The sequence below is a fragment of the Myzus persicae genome, unplaced genomic scaffold (assembly GCF_001856785.1).
Source record: "Myzus persicae strain clone G006 unplaced genomic scaffold, MPER_G0061.0, whole genome shotgun sequence".
Lineage (NCBI taxonomy): Eukaryota > Metazoa > Arthropoda > Insecta > Hemiptera > Aphididae > Myzus > Myzus persicae.
Genome location: NW_019103956.1, coordinates 465,649 through 488,362, shown reverse-complemented (window position 1 = coordinate 488,362; position 22,714 = coordinate 465,649). Strand labels below are relative to the sequence as shown.

Below are 22,714 nucleotides of genomic sequence, written 5' to 3'. Positions count from 1 at the left end.
CACAAAAGTCGTAGTCGCCGTTTGCCGATTCCCTCGCTCGCTCTCTCGGAGAATTTCGGCGTGCCCTCTCCACCCCCTCATGACCCACCATCGAATACATATTATCATCGCATATACATACGACATTATATGGAAAAACATTAGCGCTCGACGAACGCACATATTATATTATTATTATTACTATTATTGTACACGACGCGTAATCCTATACAGGGTGTTTCACCATCCATACACTTCCCCGATGTTTTCTTTAATGAAGAGTTTATTCAAATTTCGATTTTTGAAATTTGTGGGGCTACATTTTAGAAACTCAAGTTTGTTATGCAATAATTGTCTTGTACAGCGATACAAATTACGTTTTCTTCAAATGAGGACAACCCTTTTTGCTGCACATGATCTTTTTGAACTTTTCCCTGAACTTTTTATTTACATGCATCTAAATTGAAATTCGAACGAGTAGGTATTACTAAACTGTGTATTACTTATTAAAATTTGTTTACTAAAGATAATATTCCATAAAAATTGTTTAGCTTATAAAATAACCATAAACCATATTTAATATATATATAGGACATAGGTAATATTTATTATGCTCAAAACTTTTCTACAAATTTAAAAATGATAATAGTAAAATATTATTTTCCTTCTTTAATTTTAAAGTCATCATAAAGTTCCCATATCTTTCCAACTGCATTATCTTTAGTACGTAGTCTAATAACTCAGAAACTACTCGTTCCAATTTCAAATTATAGGTAGGTACATACTTACATAATAATTTCAAAAATATCATCTGCTTAACAATTTATAGGAAAATAAATTGGATTTGATTTTTAAAAAAAATTCAATTGCACCACCACCGAACACTCCTTAAATTATCTATTAAATCAAAGGTATTTTGAATGTCCTTAAGAATACTAAAAAATTCCGAAAATTTGAATTTCAATATGCTCATCATTAAAGGAAAAAGTGGGGATGAGGGTGCTTGGTAAACAGTTCTGTATATAATGTGGAACGGTCGAGCGTGCAGTGATGTGTGCATCATAGAACGTTTCCACAACATTCCATCAGAGAAACGGGCCCAGTATAATGTATATCGAGTAAACCGCGAGAGCTTAATAATATGAACATCGTAAAATAAAGCGAAAGAGTGAATTCGTTTAAAAAAACACGGGTGAGATGAGAGTTTATGCTATAAAGTCGCGCGACGTACGAGAACTGTGCTACGGCGATACGAATCGATTATAGAGAATCATTGTCGTGCCTCGTGATGCGAACCGTGACAAGGAATTCGCGCGAGACGCGGCGACATCGAGTTTATAGAGACAATTTCTCCGGCAGTCGGCGGCACACATCGGTACGGGTTAGGGCCGTTAGGCCGACAGCAAATAATAATATTATAAAATTATATGAATACAATAAATGAAGTTCAATTAATACAATAATACAATTATACGACAGGAATGCGCGTTGTACGTGATCTATATTCAGTCAGCGAGAGTACAAACCGATTATGCGAATCCCCACGCGACACCCTGCCATCGAGACCGGTTCCCCGCGGTAGGGTGTCGCGTGGGGATGCGCAGAAGAGTAGATTTCGCGGCGGCGTGTTCTCTTGTTGGCCAGAGTATAATATGGTATAGATTCAGAATTTGTATAAACCCTACGCACGCGCATGATTTATGTAGATCGAAGAGTGTGTACGACCCTCCACCCGTCGACAATTTTTCGGGGCAATATTATTGTGTTTGCATCTGCCACCCGGTACATGTGTACAATACATATACGTTAACCCATTGAAAGTGATCGGGATTTTACGATTAGGTTTATACGCCGCCACGTATACGAGATATTTCAGATCGTTGTTATGGCCCGGAATCCGAATCGTAAACTCCAAATATTGAAAAACCCCTCTACACGATATAAGAATATTATACGAGGTGCGATTCACCGAGCATGGCCAATCCCCATTTTTCATTTTTATAATGAATTTATTTAAATTCTAATTTTAGGACATTTTAGTGTATTTAGTCTGAGTTTTCAAACACTTTTATACAATTTAGGGCAGGGGCTTCAACATTTTTAAGCAGCGGCCCGCCCACCTACTAATCAAAAAAAATCTCACCGGCAGCACTCGTATTAAAAATATGCATAAATTAAATGATTAAAAATGTGTTCGCGAGCATCAAATATGGATAACTTAGTTGAAGATCCCCGATTTAAGGAGGGTCTTGTGACAATATAAATAATAAAACATAATATTTTTTTCCCAAATGAGAAAGACCTTTTTTCTGTTAAGCAGAAGGATTTATTGAAAATGTTGATGTACAAAATTCGACAGTTAGTATTTAACTAGGGGAATTTGGTCCACGATCATATTATAGGTTAGGAAGATATGGGGGCTATGCTTTAAAAATTATGATAATTAATATTAATTAATCAGCATTTTATAATTTGTAAAAGTTGTTTGAGTATGTTAAATACTATAGATTCAATATTACGGATTATATTTATATTTTTATAAGACCATTTTTAAAAACTATTCGTCTGAATTTAGATAGATGTACAAACAATTTTTTTTATAAGAGTCAATTACTTTTAACAGCAGAACAGATTTGTTATAATTTGATAAAAAAAAGTTTGTATCGCCACCGGACACTCCTTAAATAATTTAAACAATTAAGTAATTGAAAATATGATTCTGAAAAAAAATTTAAATTTTCAAAAACCGGAATTTTTCATTATTTAATGGTGGCGAGAGTGCTTGGTGAATCATCCTGTAAAATTAAACGGATATTAGGAGAAACATTTGGCATTTCAATTTTCCTATCGCAGCCTATATAAATTACCGTTTCCGAGCAATATTATATTTATCATATTCCATATAGTAGTGAAAGCCACGGTGGCCAGTGCCCGCAAAACTATGTATTACAAGTACCTATACGTGTACGAAACAATGGAGCGCCAATCGAGTACGGTCCAATTTCGGTGGATATATATTTTAGTATTTTTTTTTTTTTTAGGCGAAACCGTCAAGGGAACGGTCGTGTTAGCCGTTATTTTTCATTTTTATAATAATATAATATTATCGTGTTGCAGCGTCGGTAGTATTATCGTTCGGTGGCAGGCCCCGGATGTCGGTGACATTGCATGTTTTTTTTTTTTAGATATATAATAAACAAATATATAAACGTATAATATTATTACACAATACGTATATAACGCGCCATGCACGGTCTTTGGACGCTGCGTGCTTGCGTTTTTTTTTTATTCATTACAAATTATACAATCAAATACTTATTGCTCGTATTTAAAATTATAAAATAAACCTCGGGAAAACGATTCAATTTACCATTTATCGTGTTCGTGTATTATAAGCTTACCATTATAATTTTTATCATCAACTGTCAAACGCTCAAATTCAATTAAATGCAAATTAAAGTATATTCGAAATAAAAATTATGTTACAAGGTCTGCGACATCAATCAATTTATCAGAATTTAAAAATAATAATCGTTTTATTGTGAGTGTACGCACACAATATATAGCTATAATTCGAAGTAATAAAAGTGGTGGCATATAATATTTTATACAACTTACTAGAAAAAACGATAAAACCTTATGTGAAACATGAAATATATCCGTCACACAGTACAGATTTATGAAGCGAATTTTAAAATGGATAACTTGAGGGTAGTTTTATATTATAAGAAGTTAAAATTAAACATTAATATTAATGGATAAAATAATTAATTAATATTATTATTACTCGCCAATTAGTCAAAATTACACTTTTTGGATAAATTTTCAGTTGTGTTTTTCATTAATCTATTCTCAATTCACCGAGTAAAATAATATTATGTAGTTGCTTGCATAATTAAAATATTACCGAAATAGGAAAAAGATAATTTGTATAAGTAATATAATATAAAAATTAGTAGGTAAATATAATTATTAATTTTGTATTTTACAGTTTTTGAAGAAATAAACACAATAACATTTATTTTTAATAAATTTGTTTAGGTTTATAATTCTAGTTAGGTAGATAGTAATAAGAAACAAAATATACAAAATGATGCATTTATAATTTTGAAAATTAATTCAATGAAAAAAGCGGTTTTGGTCAAAATATTTCGTTCGTAATTATTTGCGCTTAGTTCATGAAATAAATACAAAATCAATATATAATAACAAAGGAAATAAATTGACAAAATAACCAACGTAATAATTCAATTTATTTTCATTTCATTTGTGTTGTCTCGCAATGCGCCCTCCTTAATATAATATGAATTAGAAATGTAATAATTTCAAATTCAAATTTTAATCACATCATTTATATAATCATATAGGAGCATATAACGCACACATAGAACAAAGTAAACAGAGTAAAAGGAGTATAGAACAAGAGCAATAGAATAAAATATTATTATGTTCAACACAACGATAAATAATTTTAAATTAATAAATTAATAAATAAAAACGGAAGACATTGTTGAAATTGTACAGATACGTCTTATTTGATATGTATCGTTTTATTAAATTATATAATATATTAGTTTAGTATGTATCAGTTTACCCGGTGGCTATATAGTACCTAACCTACATCATGTTAGTACGAAATATACATTTTTCCAAAGTAGTTAAGACATAATAATTCGTTAAAAATAACATAACGTAAAAATCGAATAATATTATAAACATAATAATATATAATATTTAACAAATATTTTTTATCGCATCGCATACGTTTTTCGTACACATAATGCCCGTATTATGCTCGTCTCTAGTCTCCAAGGATTTGATGAGCTTATAACCGAATAATAATAACAATAGGAACTATTTTGTATGATTTCTGCAGAAATCCGTCATAATTATAATATTATGATATTTATTAGCAAAAAACCGACTGCGGAATCAGCAAGAGAGCTTTCTCCCCGTTGGTCGTTTGAGTTTAGTCCGTATTAAAAAGTTTTTTTGAAAAAGGTCAATTTCGGCCAACAAAATTGTCTATACACAACAACAACGGGTAGTATATACCTCGTTTATTATAAAAACGAAGAATGTGCCGAACGACCCGTGACGCCTCGCCCAGCAGATCGCCGCCGTTATTACAAACAGTCGCCCATCTACATAATAATTGTATTGTACATACTACATTTGTACAATTATATTATTATTGTGTAGCACAAAGATATTACAATAATATTATTGCGTTTAGCCGTTAGTAGTTTTCGTCGCGTAAAATACTAACACACTGTACATTGCTTGGGTCTAAAATTGCAGCATGTGGTACTGATACGTCATAAAAAGATCAATTTTATTCGATAGATATGGACATATTATCCCTGATAATTTTTAGATATAAGAGACGTTTTCTCCCCGACATGGATAATTTTTTTCCCGTATGTATTGTGCACATATAGTAATTCGTAGACGGTATAATACCAAAAGGGATTGACTGTTGATATATATATATATGTATATATATACATATGCAAACAAACGCTTTGTCCTTTTAAAAACTGAGGGAGTAAACGTTGCTTTTTTAGAAAGAAAATGGCCTTGAGTCGTTTTTTTTCCAACAGGTTGTAAGAACTACGTTCCGTGGTCTGTGAATAATTGCATTTCAATTATATAATATCATCATGGCTCGGTATACAAAATCGGAAAATCCGATAAATTTAAGGCGCCACGGACGGTTTCGAGTACCTCACTTTGACGAGAGTAGGTGCATGTGTACATAATATATTATGGTTGAAGAGAAGAGACCGTCTGTACACACTCTACAGCCAGTATAGTATAATGTGCTACAGTCAGGCAGGAAATTTCCGGCCCACCGATAGCCGTCGTCGACCGGAAAACAGTGCGACGTATATATATAATGTATAAGTAGATACCTCTATACATGTATAGGCGTGAGACGAGAGGAGATCCGTTACAAATTTACAATGGTGTCGCAATCTATGATTTATGACGTTCTATATGTATATCATTATTATCACACTGCACAACATCATCACCATCATCGACAACAACAAAAATACACTGCACACGTCGCGATACGATTATTATTGCGGCAACATAGGAGCGGGATAGAAATTCCACTACGTATTATTATTACCTTTTTTTTTATGTTTCATGCGCAATCCAACGCGTGCATGGAAGTTAAAAAATAGACAATACTTTTCTCAAACTCGGTGTGGGTAACCCACGTATAATAATATCGCTGTACACTGCTTGTACTACTATACTACAGACAGCGGCTGCAGCGATCGTGGCTTAAACGGCGAACACACACGACGCAAAAGAATCAAAAAATATAATTCGTAATATTGTGGAGCGGAAGGGAGTACGCGACATAATTATTGTATTATAATTGGTAAATACTGATGCTTTCGGTTTAGATAAGTATATAATATAATGTATACTATAATAATAATACTAATAATAGTAATATATATTATTACATATTAAACATACGCTGCTGGCTATTTTAAACGGGTACCGGTTATCCAAACCGGAGAGGCGGTGCGTTACGTAAAAACATCGAGCAGGCCACAGAACTTTTGGTGCGCACGAACACACGATACCGCAAAAGTTTAAGAACACGACTGTCGGTAGAATTATTATTATTTTAAATTGATTGTAGGTATTAATCGGTAGGTATTGCTTTCGAATATTCGTTGCGAAATAGTGTTTGCAGCTATAAAGAAAAGATTTCTTTGTTTTATTTTCAGAAACTGGGCATACGCGTGTGAACAGTACTGTACACCGTATGCAATTAAATTTGCAAGCGCCCCTCTTCGCCTCCTCCACTACCACAAAACGAGTAGAATTATGAGAGGTAACACCCCAAACTATGATAAAAATTAATTATTATTATCATGCCCCAAACTAAAAAAGGTAACACCAGGTAATACTACTACTGTTATGTATATAGTGTTTACAATAGAAAAATAGTTTAATTAAAAATATTATTGTTTCCAACTCTTTTTCTAACCAACCAAACATTATCTCCGCCCTATACTATTACAATAAGGTAACTGATTGTGGCACGGTATCTCAAGTAAAGTAATGATCGTGGATATAATTTAGAACAGTGTGTTGCTAATTGCTGCAGACTATAATTTTCTAGTGATAACGTCAGATTGTTTGTTTTTATTAATTTCGTTCATTCATTAGTACGTAGTTTTACTAAGCCGGGTAAAATATGTTCCATTCCTCCCGCGCCCCTTTTAACACATCCAAGCACCAACCACTGAAGCTGGCGCAAGAACAATATTAATATAATACTATACCCTCCCGGCATCCACTATAGGTATAATGTGTATAATATTAAGTGAGCGCATCGAAAACAATGAACGGTGATTCACTTCCTATGAACTACTCCAGAGGTTATTATAACACGTTTGCGATTTCGCGAGAAATAACATAAAGACCATTGGAAACAATGACCACCGCACATACTGTAACTCTTTTGTATAAAAGTATACGTTATCACAAAAGTATTTTCATTTGTATAAAAATTCTTTTTAATGTTTGTTTTTTATTTAATTCCAATTTCTATTACATGACACGTATACTATACAGTATTAAATAATATTTTTCTTTTGTTTCTATTTCGCTAAAATATTCTTTAATGATACACATTTTTATTCGAATTTTTATGCATAACATACAAAATAAACATAACATTATAAACTAAGTTAATAAAATATGAGTTTTTCTAATTATACTAATAGTGTGATTTAACGACTTCAAACTTCAAAATATGCCTTACAGTCAGCATACCAATCGCGTTTTTTTTGACGACGAATGTAAAACATGAAGATAATATTATAATTGCGGAATCTATGCGGGGAACACCGAAAATGAACACCACGTAAAACACTGCGGTGTATACAGTATACAGGAAACCGCAAAAGGCGATTTCGAGAAATCTTGCAACGCGTCCGGCAAAACGTTTTCAAATTTCATTTGAGATCAAGACGTAGAAAAGACATGGCTCATAGCTCGAGTGTACCTACTACGAACACGTAGAAATCATTAGAAAGTACTAACTACATCGGTGGGTATATTGGCGCGATTTTGTGTCGGCGACAATCCGCTTTCCCCGGGCAGCCGTCTTTTTATTACATTGCTCCGATACGAAATCATATTTAATTCGAATTCGCTACGCGTCCGCAAAACGAGTTATGTTCACTTCCGCACTTAAACGCGATCGCGGAAAAAAATCCTAAATTAAAATCGTTGTCGATCGCGTACAAAATGTGTGCGGCAGCGACAATATAATACGTTCACGATCGTGTTAAAATCACTCAACTCGACACTTACAACCTTAAACCGACAATGGGAAAAGAGAGAAAGCACAATAATCGCGACAAAAATTTTACGTCGACATAATATTATGATATTGATTTCTCCGTTCGACGACAATATTCCACGATCCGTCCAACCACCCAACACTATGTTACATCCGAGTGTTTCATACAAATACCTATATAAAAATAATTGACTGTCGGCAGCTGTGGCGAATTGACTAATGCAAATTGTCACTTAAACTAATTTCCGTGTATGTGAACTTCGTGACCAATTTTCTAGAATGAATGCAATAATGTATAATAAACATAAAATTGGTTTTTGTCGATAAAATTATAGCATGTAATATAAGATTCCGAATGCCGAATGTATGACGCACTAGATTCGACGATAGTTTTTTTATAGTTGATCCAAGTTCAATCATCATCGTTGTGGTTTTCAAAAATATTCTCGAAAAATCTTTATATCGATCGATTACTAATATCATCGAAGAAACAAGCTCATTTGTGTGCGTCAAAATGGAAAAGGCAATTGCGAATTTCTCAACGGTTCACTGGTATCGTATACAATACCTATTACCTATGGTTATTTCTTATTAACAACATATATGTAGTTACGAAAGGGTTACATAAGCCAGGTGGGTGATCGTGAATCGTGATCAGTTCGTGTTTAAAATTTCTAACTCACAATAAATTGGTAATACAGACTGGGTAAGCAGTGTCACATTATCGTCGGACTCCACAAAGCGGCAATTATTAATGCATCGAGACAAAAATAATAAGCGCGCGGGGCTAATTAAATGTAAATTAACATATTATGCCAAGAATCTCGAATGATTGGTTCCCAAATTGTACAGATACGATTCGTAGAGCTAGCATGAACATTTGAACGATTTTTTTTTTCTAGCAAGATAACCCCGTTTATTGCTAACAATTGTTCAAGCTTACTATTAAAGTATTTTTAACTGAAAAACGAGCGACTCATCAAATACATGAACTAAATATCAGTGATCAGTAATCACTACCTAATCAGTAATCACTTATCATCAAATTATTATTGTAGACACTAGAAGTTGCTAAGATACGTATAACTGCGCAACTAAACAGACTTAATAAATACAATAAATAATTGTACATTGTCTGGACCGGTCTGGACATTATAAACACCTCGATAAACACCGAAAATGTATAGGAAAAATAATGTTCCAAATTATATTAAGAATATGATAAAATCAATTGAAAATATAATTTAATTAATGTTTTTAATAAATTAATCAGTTCGTCACTATTAATCTACTGATAAAGTGATATCTATAATATTGTTCGACAATTTATACATATTTAAATAGTGGTGCGTTTAATGAACAATTAAGTTTCTGGTAGGCTGATAATACATGTTTATGAATCCATATTTGAAGGAGATAATCATTGTACTTTGAAGGTGTTTAAATATAATTCAAAAACTATTTAAATTATCTGACGAGTACCTTTGGTGAATATAAAGTTGTCACATTCTCACGACATTTTTTTACACGATTCATGTAATGAAACAATTTATTCAAAGATGATATAAGCGATAAATAGTTATTAATCTACAATATAATATCTCAGTACAGCCAATACATTTCTAGTTAAACAATTGATTTTTTTATACTTATTGTCAGTCGTTTATGGATTATACATTTATAACTAATAAAACCTATTATACTCGTATTATGATGAAGAGGACATAATATTATTACTATCATGGAAATAAACGAAACGTTCGAGGCCGGTGCAGACAATGATTAACAACACGCTATTTAGGTTGGAATGGTTTGAACTTTGCCCATCATTGGTTTATCACAATGAATACCAATGATGTAACATTGAAAATGTCGAATTCCACAGTCGAGCGAACTAACTAGATGAAAATTTCTAAGAGACTATTTTTGTGTGCACATTTTAATATTCAATGCACAGTTGAATTTAAATCCAGACAGTGGACTGCCAAAAATATTTTACTAAAATGTTGATTTTTTTCAATATTTGTCGCCCCGTTTAGACCTAAAATAACTGGCTAAACAAAAAACAAATATGGGTGTTCTGACCTTCAACATTTTTTTCATAACATCCGGACTGCCTTTGAAACTAATTGCCGACCCCTAGGTTAACCTAAGCCTTATTTACATATATATAGCAATATTTGAACGGAAACATTGTAAACATGATCGACTATCCAGCGTTCATCACTAAAACGACGCCATACATTAATAAGCCAGGGGCAGGATTTTATTGTAACTTCCAAACGTTTTTGGTAGGTGTGATGGAAAGTTGATAAATTCTCATAGATAAGATATGGGTAGGTACTGTATCATTTTGGTTAAAATGAAGTTAACTTTTTTTCTATTTTTCCTTGAATCTGCTTACTTGATAATATTTGCAAAATCGTCACGAACACTTAAAGTATTTCCTATTATCTACTGTATTTTATTAACCTACCTACAATTACGTGAAACACCAATACGAACATTCATAATGGCATAATATTAATGTAGAGCCAAATAATTTTAACGATTTAGTTTACGCGAAGACATGAAGTAGTATTCCCTACAACACATCAGTTGATGCTGAAAGATCATTTAGAACCCATAGGCTAAGTTTTAGGGAAAATGTTTTAAACGGCAATTACATGGTAATTCGTTTTATAATCTCAATATAATATCATTTTATTAGCTAAAATTTCACAAATGAATTTGTTTTTGCGATTTTCTGAGCAATCTTAGACACTTTATTATCCATTTATTTCGCCACACAATCCTTAGCCCTATTTATAACGGTGGTTATCACTTAACGGTATCACGTAGTTTGGCCAACTATCTACACATTCTACACCATAATTAGCGACATAGCAATGCTATCGTTTTGTTCGGCAGTCTATTATTAACAGACGACTTGTTCACCGTTCGACCGTCTGTCGCCTGTGCGCACACTGATGAGGACATGTCGCGGTGAGAGATGTTACGGGAATTGAATAGCACCAACACCATCATAGACGGTAATCTACCAATATTGTTCGTCAGTTGTATGCGTCGTAACGCTGACGCGTACCTAACGTCGTCACTCGTTGTTCGTCTCGGAGGAAACAAGTACATTGTATATCACGACGACGACGACTAGGTGGTACGTGTGTAATAATAATAATAATGATGATGATGATGATGATGGTGATGATGATGATGATAATAATAATAATGATAATGATATTCGAAACTGTTGTTTCTGTCGACGATTGCACACATATCCACGGACGCGCATGCGCGCTCACACAATAAATCCTATCCTTAACGTACGAAATGCATACAAATTAAAATTATATAATATGATCGACGCAAATTCAGCAGTAGTACCTAATGGCTATTACGGGTACAGTACAAACGGTTTACCTTTCATTTTCCGAAGGCGATCGGCGTTTGTCCAGAATACCGGGTCGTGAGTTTGAAAAAAATCAAATACCGAACTAGGTAGGTAGGTATAGGTAGGTAGGTACGTCTCGGCGATATCGAGATATATACGTACACCGCACGGAGTGAATATTATCCTTTCACCGTTCCGTTATCGCCGTCGTCGTCGTCGTCGTCGCTGTTGTTGTTGTGCCGATGCGACCAACATCATTGTTTTCGCGTGTAAGATCACCACACGCGGCGCCACACATAATAATAACACAACATAGTATACACGCGCGCGCGCACAACCTAAGCCGAGTTTTTGTTAGGTTATAAATACGCGACGAACAGCAAACAGACACCGCGAATCTTACGAACACTGTGAGCAGACAAAAAGAAAAACACGAATTCAACGATGCGAACCACACACGGCGAGTGTGTAATGTGCACTAATGTGCGCGCGGCTGACACGACGAACGCCCGACCGCGATGATAACGATAACAAAAATGTTATTTTTTACACTTGATAATACGCACGCACGCACGCACGCAAACTTGAGCACCGAAGCACGAACACCGAGAAAACTACCAAAGACGAATTAATAATAATTTTGTATTTAATTATTATGGTTATTATTTAATTTCGCATTAATTTTTATCAATCTATTATCATTGTCGTGGTTGTTGTTGTGAATATTATTCCGTCCACTCGACTGCCGAGAAAAGTAAACGACGTAACGTAATAGTAGTAGTAGTAGTACTCGTGATCGTAGTCGTCGGTTCTGCGCGTGTGTGTGCGAGCGGTGTGTGACAACACGCCATGCCGCCGGACTCTCGGTGTTGCATTTCTCAGCCATGCGCATGCGCAACTCTCCGTCGCGTTTCGTTACGTGCGTATGTGCGTGCGTGCGTGCGTGCATGCAACGGCGTCGATGGGCGCGACGGACTGTCGTGTCGGCGGAGTGGGGGTCCATCGGTCGGCGGGAGGGGCGTCGAGGGAGATGCGCGATCCGTGAAACCGTCACCGCCGCCAGCCGTTCCTACCCATCCCCACCATGACGCGCCGACCGCACCGCCACACTCCGCGACCGTTCGCCACCGCTCCACCTGGACCCGGCACGCCATCGTCTCGTCGTCGTCGTCGTCAACGTGCCCCATTCATTTGGCAAAGGGCCCCTTCTCGCGTCCGCGTGCGTGCGTGCGTGCGTGTGTGTGTGTGTGTATGCCCGTTGCACACGCCGCCGCACCGTGACGGGGATGACGCGCCTACTACTCTACTGCTGCTACTATAATATTATTATTGTATATTATATTATACAGCACAATTACGACGAGACGCCGCCGCCGAAGTGCGCGCGTATACACCGCGTTCGCTGCGGTAACCTTGCAGATCAGTGGTGTTTATTGAATGTATACGGATCGTGTCCGGTCCCAGTGGGTCGCAAATCGCAATAAACTTTTATATTACAAGTGGAATATTGAAAAATTATTCTAATAAAGGACTAGAGGGAGACGAGGACACTCTCCAAATACCCATGTACAACGAAATTACCAGTAAAATACAATTATTCTTCAAAGCTTCTATGCTTTTCACTGTCAAAATAATTTCACTTTTAAAATCAAACATGGAAATAATACAAATTACAAGACAACAACTTTACATCAGTGTACCAACCACGCATAAAAAACTTACACGACCTTAGGTACAATCATTTTATTTTTAGACCTAAAAATAAATAAGTTATAATATTGTATATTACCTTTAGTTATTAAACATAGTAATTAGTAACACTTTCAAGTTTCAAGAAGATAAAAACCAAATTACTACTAGCGGTCACTGCATAAATAAAGTAGATATTATATTATTATGTATATCAAATTATAACAATAGTCATCCGTTACTAATTGTACTACATAATTAATAATGTTTAATGATTTTAGTTTTATCTAGTAGCTTTATATTGTGTAAAGGTATTTACCAATTTTATACATGAATTAAATATTATATGTTTAAGTATGTTAGATAACCGTATTAAAATTGCATTAGTATAAACTTTTTAAAAATCGAAACTTTTTTTTGGTTGAACTTTAAATGATTGTTTATGGCTAGACTACGTAGTAAAAAATGTACCAAATTCATTCAATTACACTACAATACATGAATTAAATAATATAAACGAAATAATTGTATATTACCATTAATTATAAAATACTAATTTTATATTAATATACCAGTAATTAAAAATCAGTTGGTGTTTACACGTAATATTCAGAATTCATCAATCAATTTTTTTTTTTTAAACATAAGGGGCCGCTGAAAAAAATTTTAAAATATCTAAAAGGGTATCCATAAAACCACTGTTTAGAGTTTTAGATGATAATATAAGACCTATGTTGTAGTTGGACACCCCGAATACGCCGTCGTGCGAAGGTCGAGGTCAAACGACGGTTTTTTTTGTTTTCTCGAAAACTTTTGCAGGCGTTCGTCGTATACGTCAGTACGTATACGCACCATACACCGCGTTCGCGGCGCCGTCGTCACCAGACAATTTCCTATATCAGACGGGTGACAAGTTGATAAATCACCCTTTAGTTATACGTTATGCGTGTAATTAGCAAGTATTATCAGTTATCGTCGTAAAGCACTGGTAGGTAGGTAGTGATAGATAAAGTAGTATAGATTCCTATTATATTATTATTATATTGAACACGACCGCCACTGCATCAGAGAAGCCTTGAGACGACGGAACGCGCTTGCCGCTTGCTCCGCGTGTTTCGAGGGTCAAACGGCTATAATATACTATTATAATAATTGTGTGGTGTACTTTCGTTTTATTTTTCGATACATAAAAACGAAACACTCAATTGTCGTATTCGGTTAAAAACACCACAGATTCAACAAACAATCCGTACAACTGTGATCAAGAGCGATCTCTTTGTAATTTCCATCGTCATGTTTAATGGATATATTTCAGTATTTCACCTATAGATCAATTATAACATCCACGCACTATATGACAATTCGTGGCGACGTATTGTTTTAACTACGTGTTTATTATGGTACATATCGCGAATACTCTTACTAATTTATTTAATAATTTTATGCACGGGTTGTCCTAAGGATTTTCTAGGCCTGGTGCGAAAATAATTGTGAATCCGAACATACATCTATACTTCCAAGTATTTTTAAAATGGCAATTCTCTAAAAAACATAACATTTTAAATACTAAAAAACAAGATAATTTTTGAATCTATATATCACCCATTTTTTTTTTTTCAACACCGGGCCTAGGTCTTGAGCCTGTCCACCATATACCTAAGGACAGTGCTGCATATACCACATAGCATATAGTACATATTATATATAAGTTCCACTCAATTCCTGTATCTGATTGGGCAACCCCCGAGCAATATACTTACACAATAATACATTCTCGCGGCTAGCTGTCTAAAATGTAAAGAGATTTATTGGTGGTTTTAATGGATATTGCATATTTAATAAGGGCGTTTACCCCGGGCCATAATTTGACGTATTTTGAATTTATTTCCCATAGGATATTATAATGTCATCCCACATGACCCGCAGGATCTACCGTATACATAATATAGGTAGTTAATACAATGAATACCGCTCAAATGTATATACTATGTAGGATATAATATTATATTATACACTGAGAATCTTAACGTATATGGATCACAGAGAGGGTATTGTTATAATAATGTATTATGTACACAACAACAACGTCCGAATTATTTTATCCTACACATTTATATACGTTTTTGTTGAACCATAGTTGATTCTCTTTCCATTCATCCAATCAGTGGCTTAAATACATGCGTATACACTGAACATAATATAATAATTATAAATTATAGATAATATTCAATGTGCGTTTTATAACCATATAAAATATATGGTATACTACCAAAAAGTCCTAGGAAAAAATGTCCATTGAGAAAAAGTCTTGAACACATAATTAAGTAAAAGAAAAAATATGATATGAAACGCAACCAAACTCCCAATTAGTATTAATATAAATTGTAACTAAATTATTTACCTGACGAAATTAATAAATAATCTTGTAGGTACCAATATCGCCGAAATATTAGCAAAATATATCGGTTAAATATATTATTTAAAAAATTGTTACGCATTCATATAAACCGGATTTTTTTTTTATTAGGATAGTTAACTAAATAGTTAATACTTAATTAAACTGAGAAATCATTATAATATATTATGCATACGGCGATAATGTTACTAAGTACCTATATAATGGTTAATTATAGTACTTAAATTTTTTTTAAAATTAATTATTTTAAATATTATAACATATATATACAGGACTTTCTTACCTTGGACATTTTTACCCTGACTTTTTTACTTTAAACTTTTTTATCACGATTCAAAATATACAATTTAAACGCTGTATCTTCCTAATTACGTATTTTTTGTTAGGCATGGTGGAGAATATGACTACAAATATATTTTGACGATATGCGAAATATCAATGTTCTATTTTTTTGACGTGTGCGGAATAACAAAAAATATTAATATTAAAATTTTGAAGAAACATAATTTTTCAATTGTTAATTATTGTTTAAATTTGATTTACTTGGAATAATAATTGTACACTGCCCTAATAATTATGTATTTAATATATATTATACTTCACAGGTCATTATTCACTTTATGTCAGTAATTAATAGTTATATTTATTAGAAAATATGTTACAATAATTATACATATTAGTATATTACAATAATTGAAAACTTTGAATATTTTAAATCATTTCATAAGAATTGGCGATTTATTAAAAATCAACGTAGACTGATGAGAAAGCAACTAAATAGTGATGATAATTTTAATTTATATTATAATATTGTTGCAATATTGACGACTTAAAAATAACTATAGGTAGTAGGTACACCAAGCACTGTCAAGCATATTAAATTACAATCAGAGTAAAATACCTCGCAGTGTTTTCTAATGGAGAGTGGAATATTTGCAGTTTTAACGACCGGCTCGATACCCTGAATATTGGTTTTTCGTGAGGTTTAATATCTAAATGTCTAATCTAATAACTGTCTATAATAATACACAACCCACAAACCACTATTGTGTGCAACATTAAATTTACTGACACTACACAGTATAGTTATGTTTTGTAAGGTAAAATTCCAATAGTTATTATTGTTAGGAAATCATTCATTCAGAAAAATATACATAATGGCATTCATATGAATTAGAACGTTTTAGCAAAAGCAACAATGCAATAATTTAATAGGACAAACTAAATCCACGGCAATCAAGTATTACACGGAATTGTCTAGTCTATATACTATTATACACTGGAATGTTTGAGTTTAAATTATTTCCTTATAAAAAAATATATAACAATATTAGACAACAACAATGCAATAATTTTTACATAAAATTATGTGTATTCTTCGGAATCTGGATTAAAGTATAGTCACAAACTCATAATGTACTTATACATTATAATTATTAAAGTATGTACCTACCTAAAAAAATGCCTGTAGCGCAATAATATAAATATTGTATTTTCATATACGGATGGCACATTCGAGTTAACATGATATGCGTTATTATTTATAATACGACATTATATTTGTCTATTCGTCAGTAATATTTCCGTGTGTCCGTGAATGTATTTTGTTTTTTTGTTTTTATAACTCCCTTTAAAATAACACGTGTAATAATAAGTTCCATATTACATCCCACATGTTGTTCTAATGTAGCAAAAAAAAAAAAAATAATAAGGAGACAAGTAATCTGCTGTTCTATATACGGCGTAGGACGAAGATAAAAAGTTTATTAACGTTCTGGTTTATCAGAGGCGTTTTTTTTGGCCCGAACCACAGTCCTCCTTTGCACTCTTTAAAATCAACCATAATCCGAACCCGCATCGGGTCTTGATCCCCAAAAGTGGGCGAGTATTAAGTCCAATTCAAGCCCTATTGTAAGCGTATCACGTCACGTCAAGACCCCTTTGCTCGGTCGGATTCGTTAAGTGTTTAACAGCTTGTGTCGCATTACAATAAGTACCTACAAACCCATTGATATTAATCGTTTAATGAATCGAACAATTTTTTGAAACAATCAGACCGAAGACAATTACGATAAAATATAATTCATAATATTGAGCATTGTTAAAAATGTACAAAGTCAGCATTTTATACGAGTATATAAAATTTATATGTATACTCATTATTAAATAATTAATATTTGTTTATATATAACTGCGTCTGCGTGACAAATGACAATGTAATATAAAACTATTGAATTATAATCGATATTTATTATTTACGTTTTAAATAAACAGAATGCAAAACATCGAATCAGATAATTGTATTTATCAGTTACAATATGTACACAATGAAAAAGGAAGTTATCGGTGACAGTGTGTGCTAGGGCGTTTTTTGTTTTACGTATTTGCCGAGGGAGTTACAGGACATTACGTTATAGGACAGGATAAGAGAAATAGTTTCAAAACATTCTAAAAATAAATCGAGTCTAAAATGTAATATATCCATCGAATATGTTGTATAAAATATTCTAATTTATAACCGTATTGACAACGTCAGTTTTTTTTATCTACTTAAAATAAATGATATTATTATAATTTAAATAGTAAAATATACTGAATGCTATAAGTGAATATGTTATGAATAAATAATTATTAGTTTTAAAACTAAAACGTATTCTTCTATTTTTAATTGCATAAATAACAATTACTTATTACTTAACATTAGGCTTAAAGTTAAATCAACAATATATTTAAATGTCTTCTTTTTAACAAAACAAATCTAACCAACACTATTAATTTGATAGTTTATAAGTTGTAAACAACCGTGAGCAGAAATAAACACTACTATCCAAATTCCAAAACAGTATACAGAATTAAAGCTAATAAATTGTATGAATAATAATATAATAATAATATTGTAGAATACTTTTCAAATTTTCGATTATTTATTTTAGTTCAGTAAACTTTTGTTAGCATGCAATATTACTCACAATAATTCAAATAATAGAAACCACTTGGTTGAAGGATGATAGAATGATACTCTATACTCGATAGGCAATTTCACAAAATAATTATATAAAGATTATTTATCAATGACGCCTTGGAAGCTAGGTGATACATTTTATAAGACATAAATATATTTTGCAGCATGAACGCCTAACTTGTATGATTAATAAGCCGGTTATTCTAAAAATTTAAACGCCCTATTCATATTAATTGCACAACGAGAATAAAAATATAGTTATTTAATCATTCAAATGAAGAAACTAATTTTCAATTATTAATTTCCAAGTTATAATTTGTATTCAAGTTATATATTACAATGGCTCAATAAAATTACTACCTACTAAGTACTTGCTACATATTGCCCACATTTAGTTTTCTAACAAAAATATAATTATAAAATAATAAAATCGTCTAAGAACTTTTTCAATATCATTATATTATTTATATTACATGATAAATAATAATATTATTATTCATTAAATTCTTGAAATATTAATGAAGTGTTTTCACTTCATCAGTGTAATTTTTCGTTGAAACTAATATTATATAATATTAACGCGTATGCCCATGCATATTTGTTGGTCAGTATTTTAAAACTTCAACTACTTACTTTATGTATCTAATATTTTATTATTATCATTGAATATGATTAGTGTAACCCTGGTATAAATATTTTGTAATTTTGATACTGCTTATAAATTCTTATCAATTAAAAGTAAAGCTTATAAAAATAACTCGAAAACACGGTCACTAAATGTTAGAGGAAAAACGATGAGCATTTAGTGTTTGCCACTATTCGAAGAATATTACACTTATAGCATTTGATTATTGTGGTGTATAGACAATACCACGACTGGAAGTAAAAGAGTTCAAGAAGTAAGAGTAAGTATTAACATAGTCCTTGCGCAAAGACCTTAAAAATACGTCACAATAAGAAATGTTGTACCCATGTTGTACATAAGGGCAACAATTTGAGGAGGAGGCCAAACCCCCATATATATAATTTAGCCCATCCCCCTAAGATGTTAAATACAAATAAAATTAGATGATCTATTGTAGTGTATCGAGAGATAGCTGAAAGAAAAATATAATAAGCTTTTTTAAATTAAATTTATACCAATTATTTCAATTCAAAGTATTAATGCATTTACTAAACTTTAGAAACGTTAAAGACTTACTAGCTTAAAAAAAATAGGACATTTTTTTAAGGGGGTTGGTTTTTGGTATTTTTGGGAGGCACCTAAAATCGCTCTATTTAGGTATTTAAAAGATCTTACCTGGACGTAGGTAGGAACAGTTTTCCGTCAATGAACACAGAACCCGACAGCAGTACGAACCAACACATCGCCAACTCTCCGGTACTGAAAAATTTGAGTAAAATATTATGATAACTTGCAAAAATAATTAACTCACTGTATCAGGTGATCAATTTTTGGACAAGTACCTAATTCATTAGTGAAGGCAGGTTTCCACTAAATGCGTGCGCTGTGTACACGACACATTTTCAGCTATGTCCAACAACACGGTAACGTTGTGGTAATCGTGTGGTAACCTAACCGAACAATCACAGCAAAGGATTTAAGCGAACGTGTATAGTGGAAATTGGGTTTTTTCAATGATTTGCAGCATAACCTTATCATCATCACTCTTGGATTGTAATAGGGAATTTGTTATTTGTCTATGCAGACTAAACCTACGGACTGTTATCCGTTTAACTATGCCGGTTATACTACTGTCTACTGTCTACTGCATTATCTAATTTTTTTTTTACTTTTCTAAGACTGAATAAATAAATAAATAATTTTAAATGAATGCTTTTTTTTTATTTGTAAAAAATAATTTTTGAATGTTGTTTGTAAATATAAGTAATAGATACTTTCCATAGATAATTCAATTGTTTGTTTTAAATTTAAAAAAAAATAGGCAACTGTCTAGATAATTTCTTTTTTTAAATTAATTTTGTTTTACATTTTTACATCAAATAATATAGTAGGTATAGTAATAAATAATATAAAAAACTTGAATTTTTTTTTATGAATCGAATTTTTTAAACTGAATAAAATAGAAACTTCTATACAGGACAAAAACTTAACAATGGCTACTGCAATTGTAACATATGGTTATTATGCACAGTGGTCTATATTAACTAATAACTACTCAAATATAGAAATATACTATGTGCCAAGCCTGAGCAAGTTAATGATAATTTTTATTTTTCATGTTATGTTAAGTTGATATAAAATATTTTTTTAAAGTTTAAAGTTACACAGTTATCTTAATGTTTAGATTTACACAATTATTATATATTAATATAGAATAAATATTACCAAAAAATTGTTTTTATGCACTGCATAAAGTAACAATTTTGACCGCAAAATAATTTTTTCTCACCGCACACTAAAACAAGCAAGGATGGAAACTCGCCTTTATAAGAATTTTAAGAAAAGTTCAAATTAGCGAAGTAGACAGGTTGCTATCTATGAGCGAATATTTGCGTTACAACTTGAAAATATAGTTGTTTAAAAAACGTCTAGATGGCAGCACGTTTTACATTTTTTATTCAAAAATATTAAGATGCCTAATTCATATTGGACGTTAGTGAAAACTTTGTTTTCACAAATATTATTTAAAACTTAAAAACAATATTATTAGACAATGACGTCAACATCATAAAATTATAAGTTATGATGACCAATAATAATGAGTTTGTGGCTAGGTGTTGGCGGGGTTGCTGCATAATCAGTCACGCAACGCGATTGAGAGAACGCACAGTCCGCTGACACTAGTTCCACCCGGGTTGTTAGTGGTAAAAACCTTGTCACACATACACGAGTTGCCAAACCAACCGTACCACAAAATAAACCGAACCCCTACAACATCTATAATGGCCTTAGTTGCCAGGCTCAAGACCAATAAAAAAATAATAAGTTTAGGAGCCAATTTCGACTATTTTGAACAATATTCCATGGTAATTGTGTTTTAATATAAAAAAAAAATGTATCCCAAATATTTTTTTTATGATATACATATTATAATTAGGCATTAGTGTAGATGATATACTTCTGAGTCTTCAAAATTAAAATAATGAATTTCATAAAAGTAAACAATATATTTAAATAAGAGATTCTACAGAATATACAGGAATGCAGTCAACACCATGTCACTAAAATAAATCCAAAAAATGATATGAATTTGTTGGAAAGATTATAATATGTCTACAGAGTACACTAGCTGAGTATATAACAAATATTTTATTCAAGTTTCAGTTACAAATATAATTATAGAATTTAGGTGAAGGTAATTACGGAATATTTGGAGAATTCATATATTGTTTATGCAAAACCCGGGGTTAGGAGTGCACATTGCACATACGTAGTGTTTTGGATTGTTTTGAAAGTTTACTGTTATTATTGTAACTTTGGACTCTGTAACAAGCAATGTTATTTTGGGCAGTGTTATCTGTGAATAATACATTATATATATGCAATATTTGATCGTATAATATTGTGTACTCTGGCCTAAATATGTTTTTAACTTGCTAAAAAGCCACAAATACTTTGCGACACAAACACTTGAGTGGGTATGAATAATAAAAAAATATGTTAGTAAATACACATTAAATACATACGTTATACAGTACATTATTAACATTTCTTAAAGCTATCACTAGCAGGAAGATATATCTTCCGTATCTGCACAATTATATTGGCATCGAACCCAAAAAAAGTCTGTGTGGTGTGGGGCTGTGGGGAATGGTTCTGCCAAATGTCCGGCACTAACAAATGTTTTGTTGTCACAAGTATAGGTAGATTATAGGTACACAAACTATTGGCACAGGTTTGGGACAAAAAAACTGAAAAGAGGATTGCTGCGCAGACATAACATAGATTTCCTTACATAAAGTCTGACTACA

The 22,714-nt window shown here is 32.4% G+C and overlaps 1 protein-coding gene across 2 annotated transcripts in view; it reads right to left on the bottom strand.

The window, feature by feature from the left end:
* The window catches only part of LOC111036892 (rap guanine nucleotide exchange factor 2), a 68,211-nt gene that overhangs the window by 25,312 nt on the left and 20,185 nt on the right, over window positions 1-22,714 (bottom strand). The window contains exon 4 of one of the 2 annotated variants that reach the window (XM_022319158.1): window positions 20,079-20,162. In XM_022319158.1, the coding sequence (XP_022174850.1) occupies window positions 20,079-20,162 (84 nt within the window). Of the gene's footprint in view, window positions 1-11,740; window positions 12,704-20,078; window positions 20,163-22,714 lie in introns of those variants that run through there. The other variant, XM_022319159.1, reaches the window with a different exon arrangement.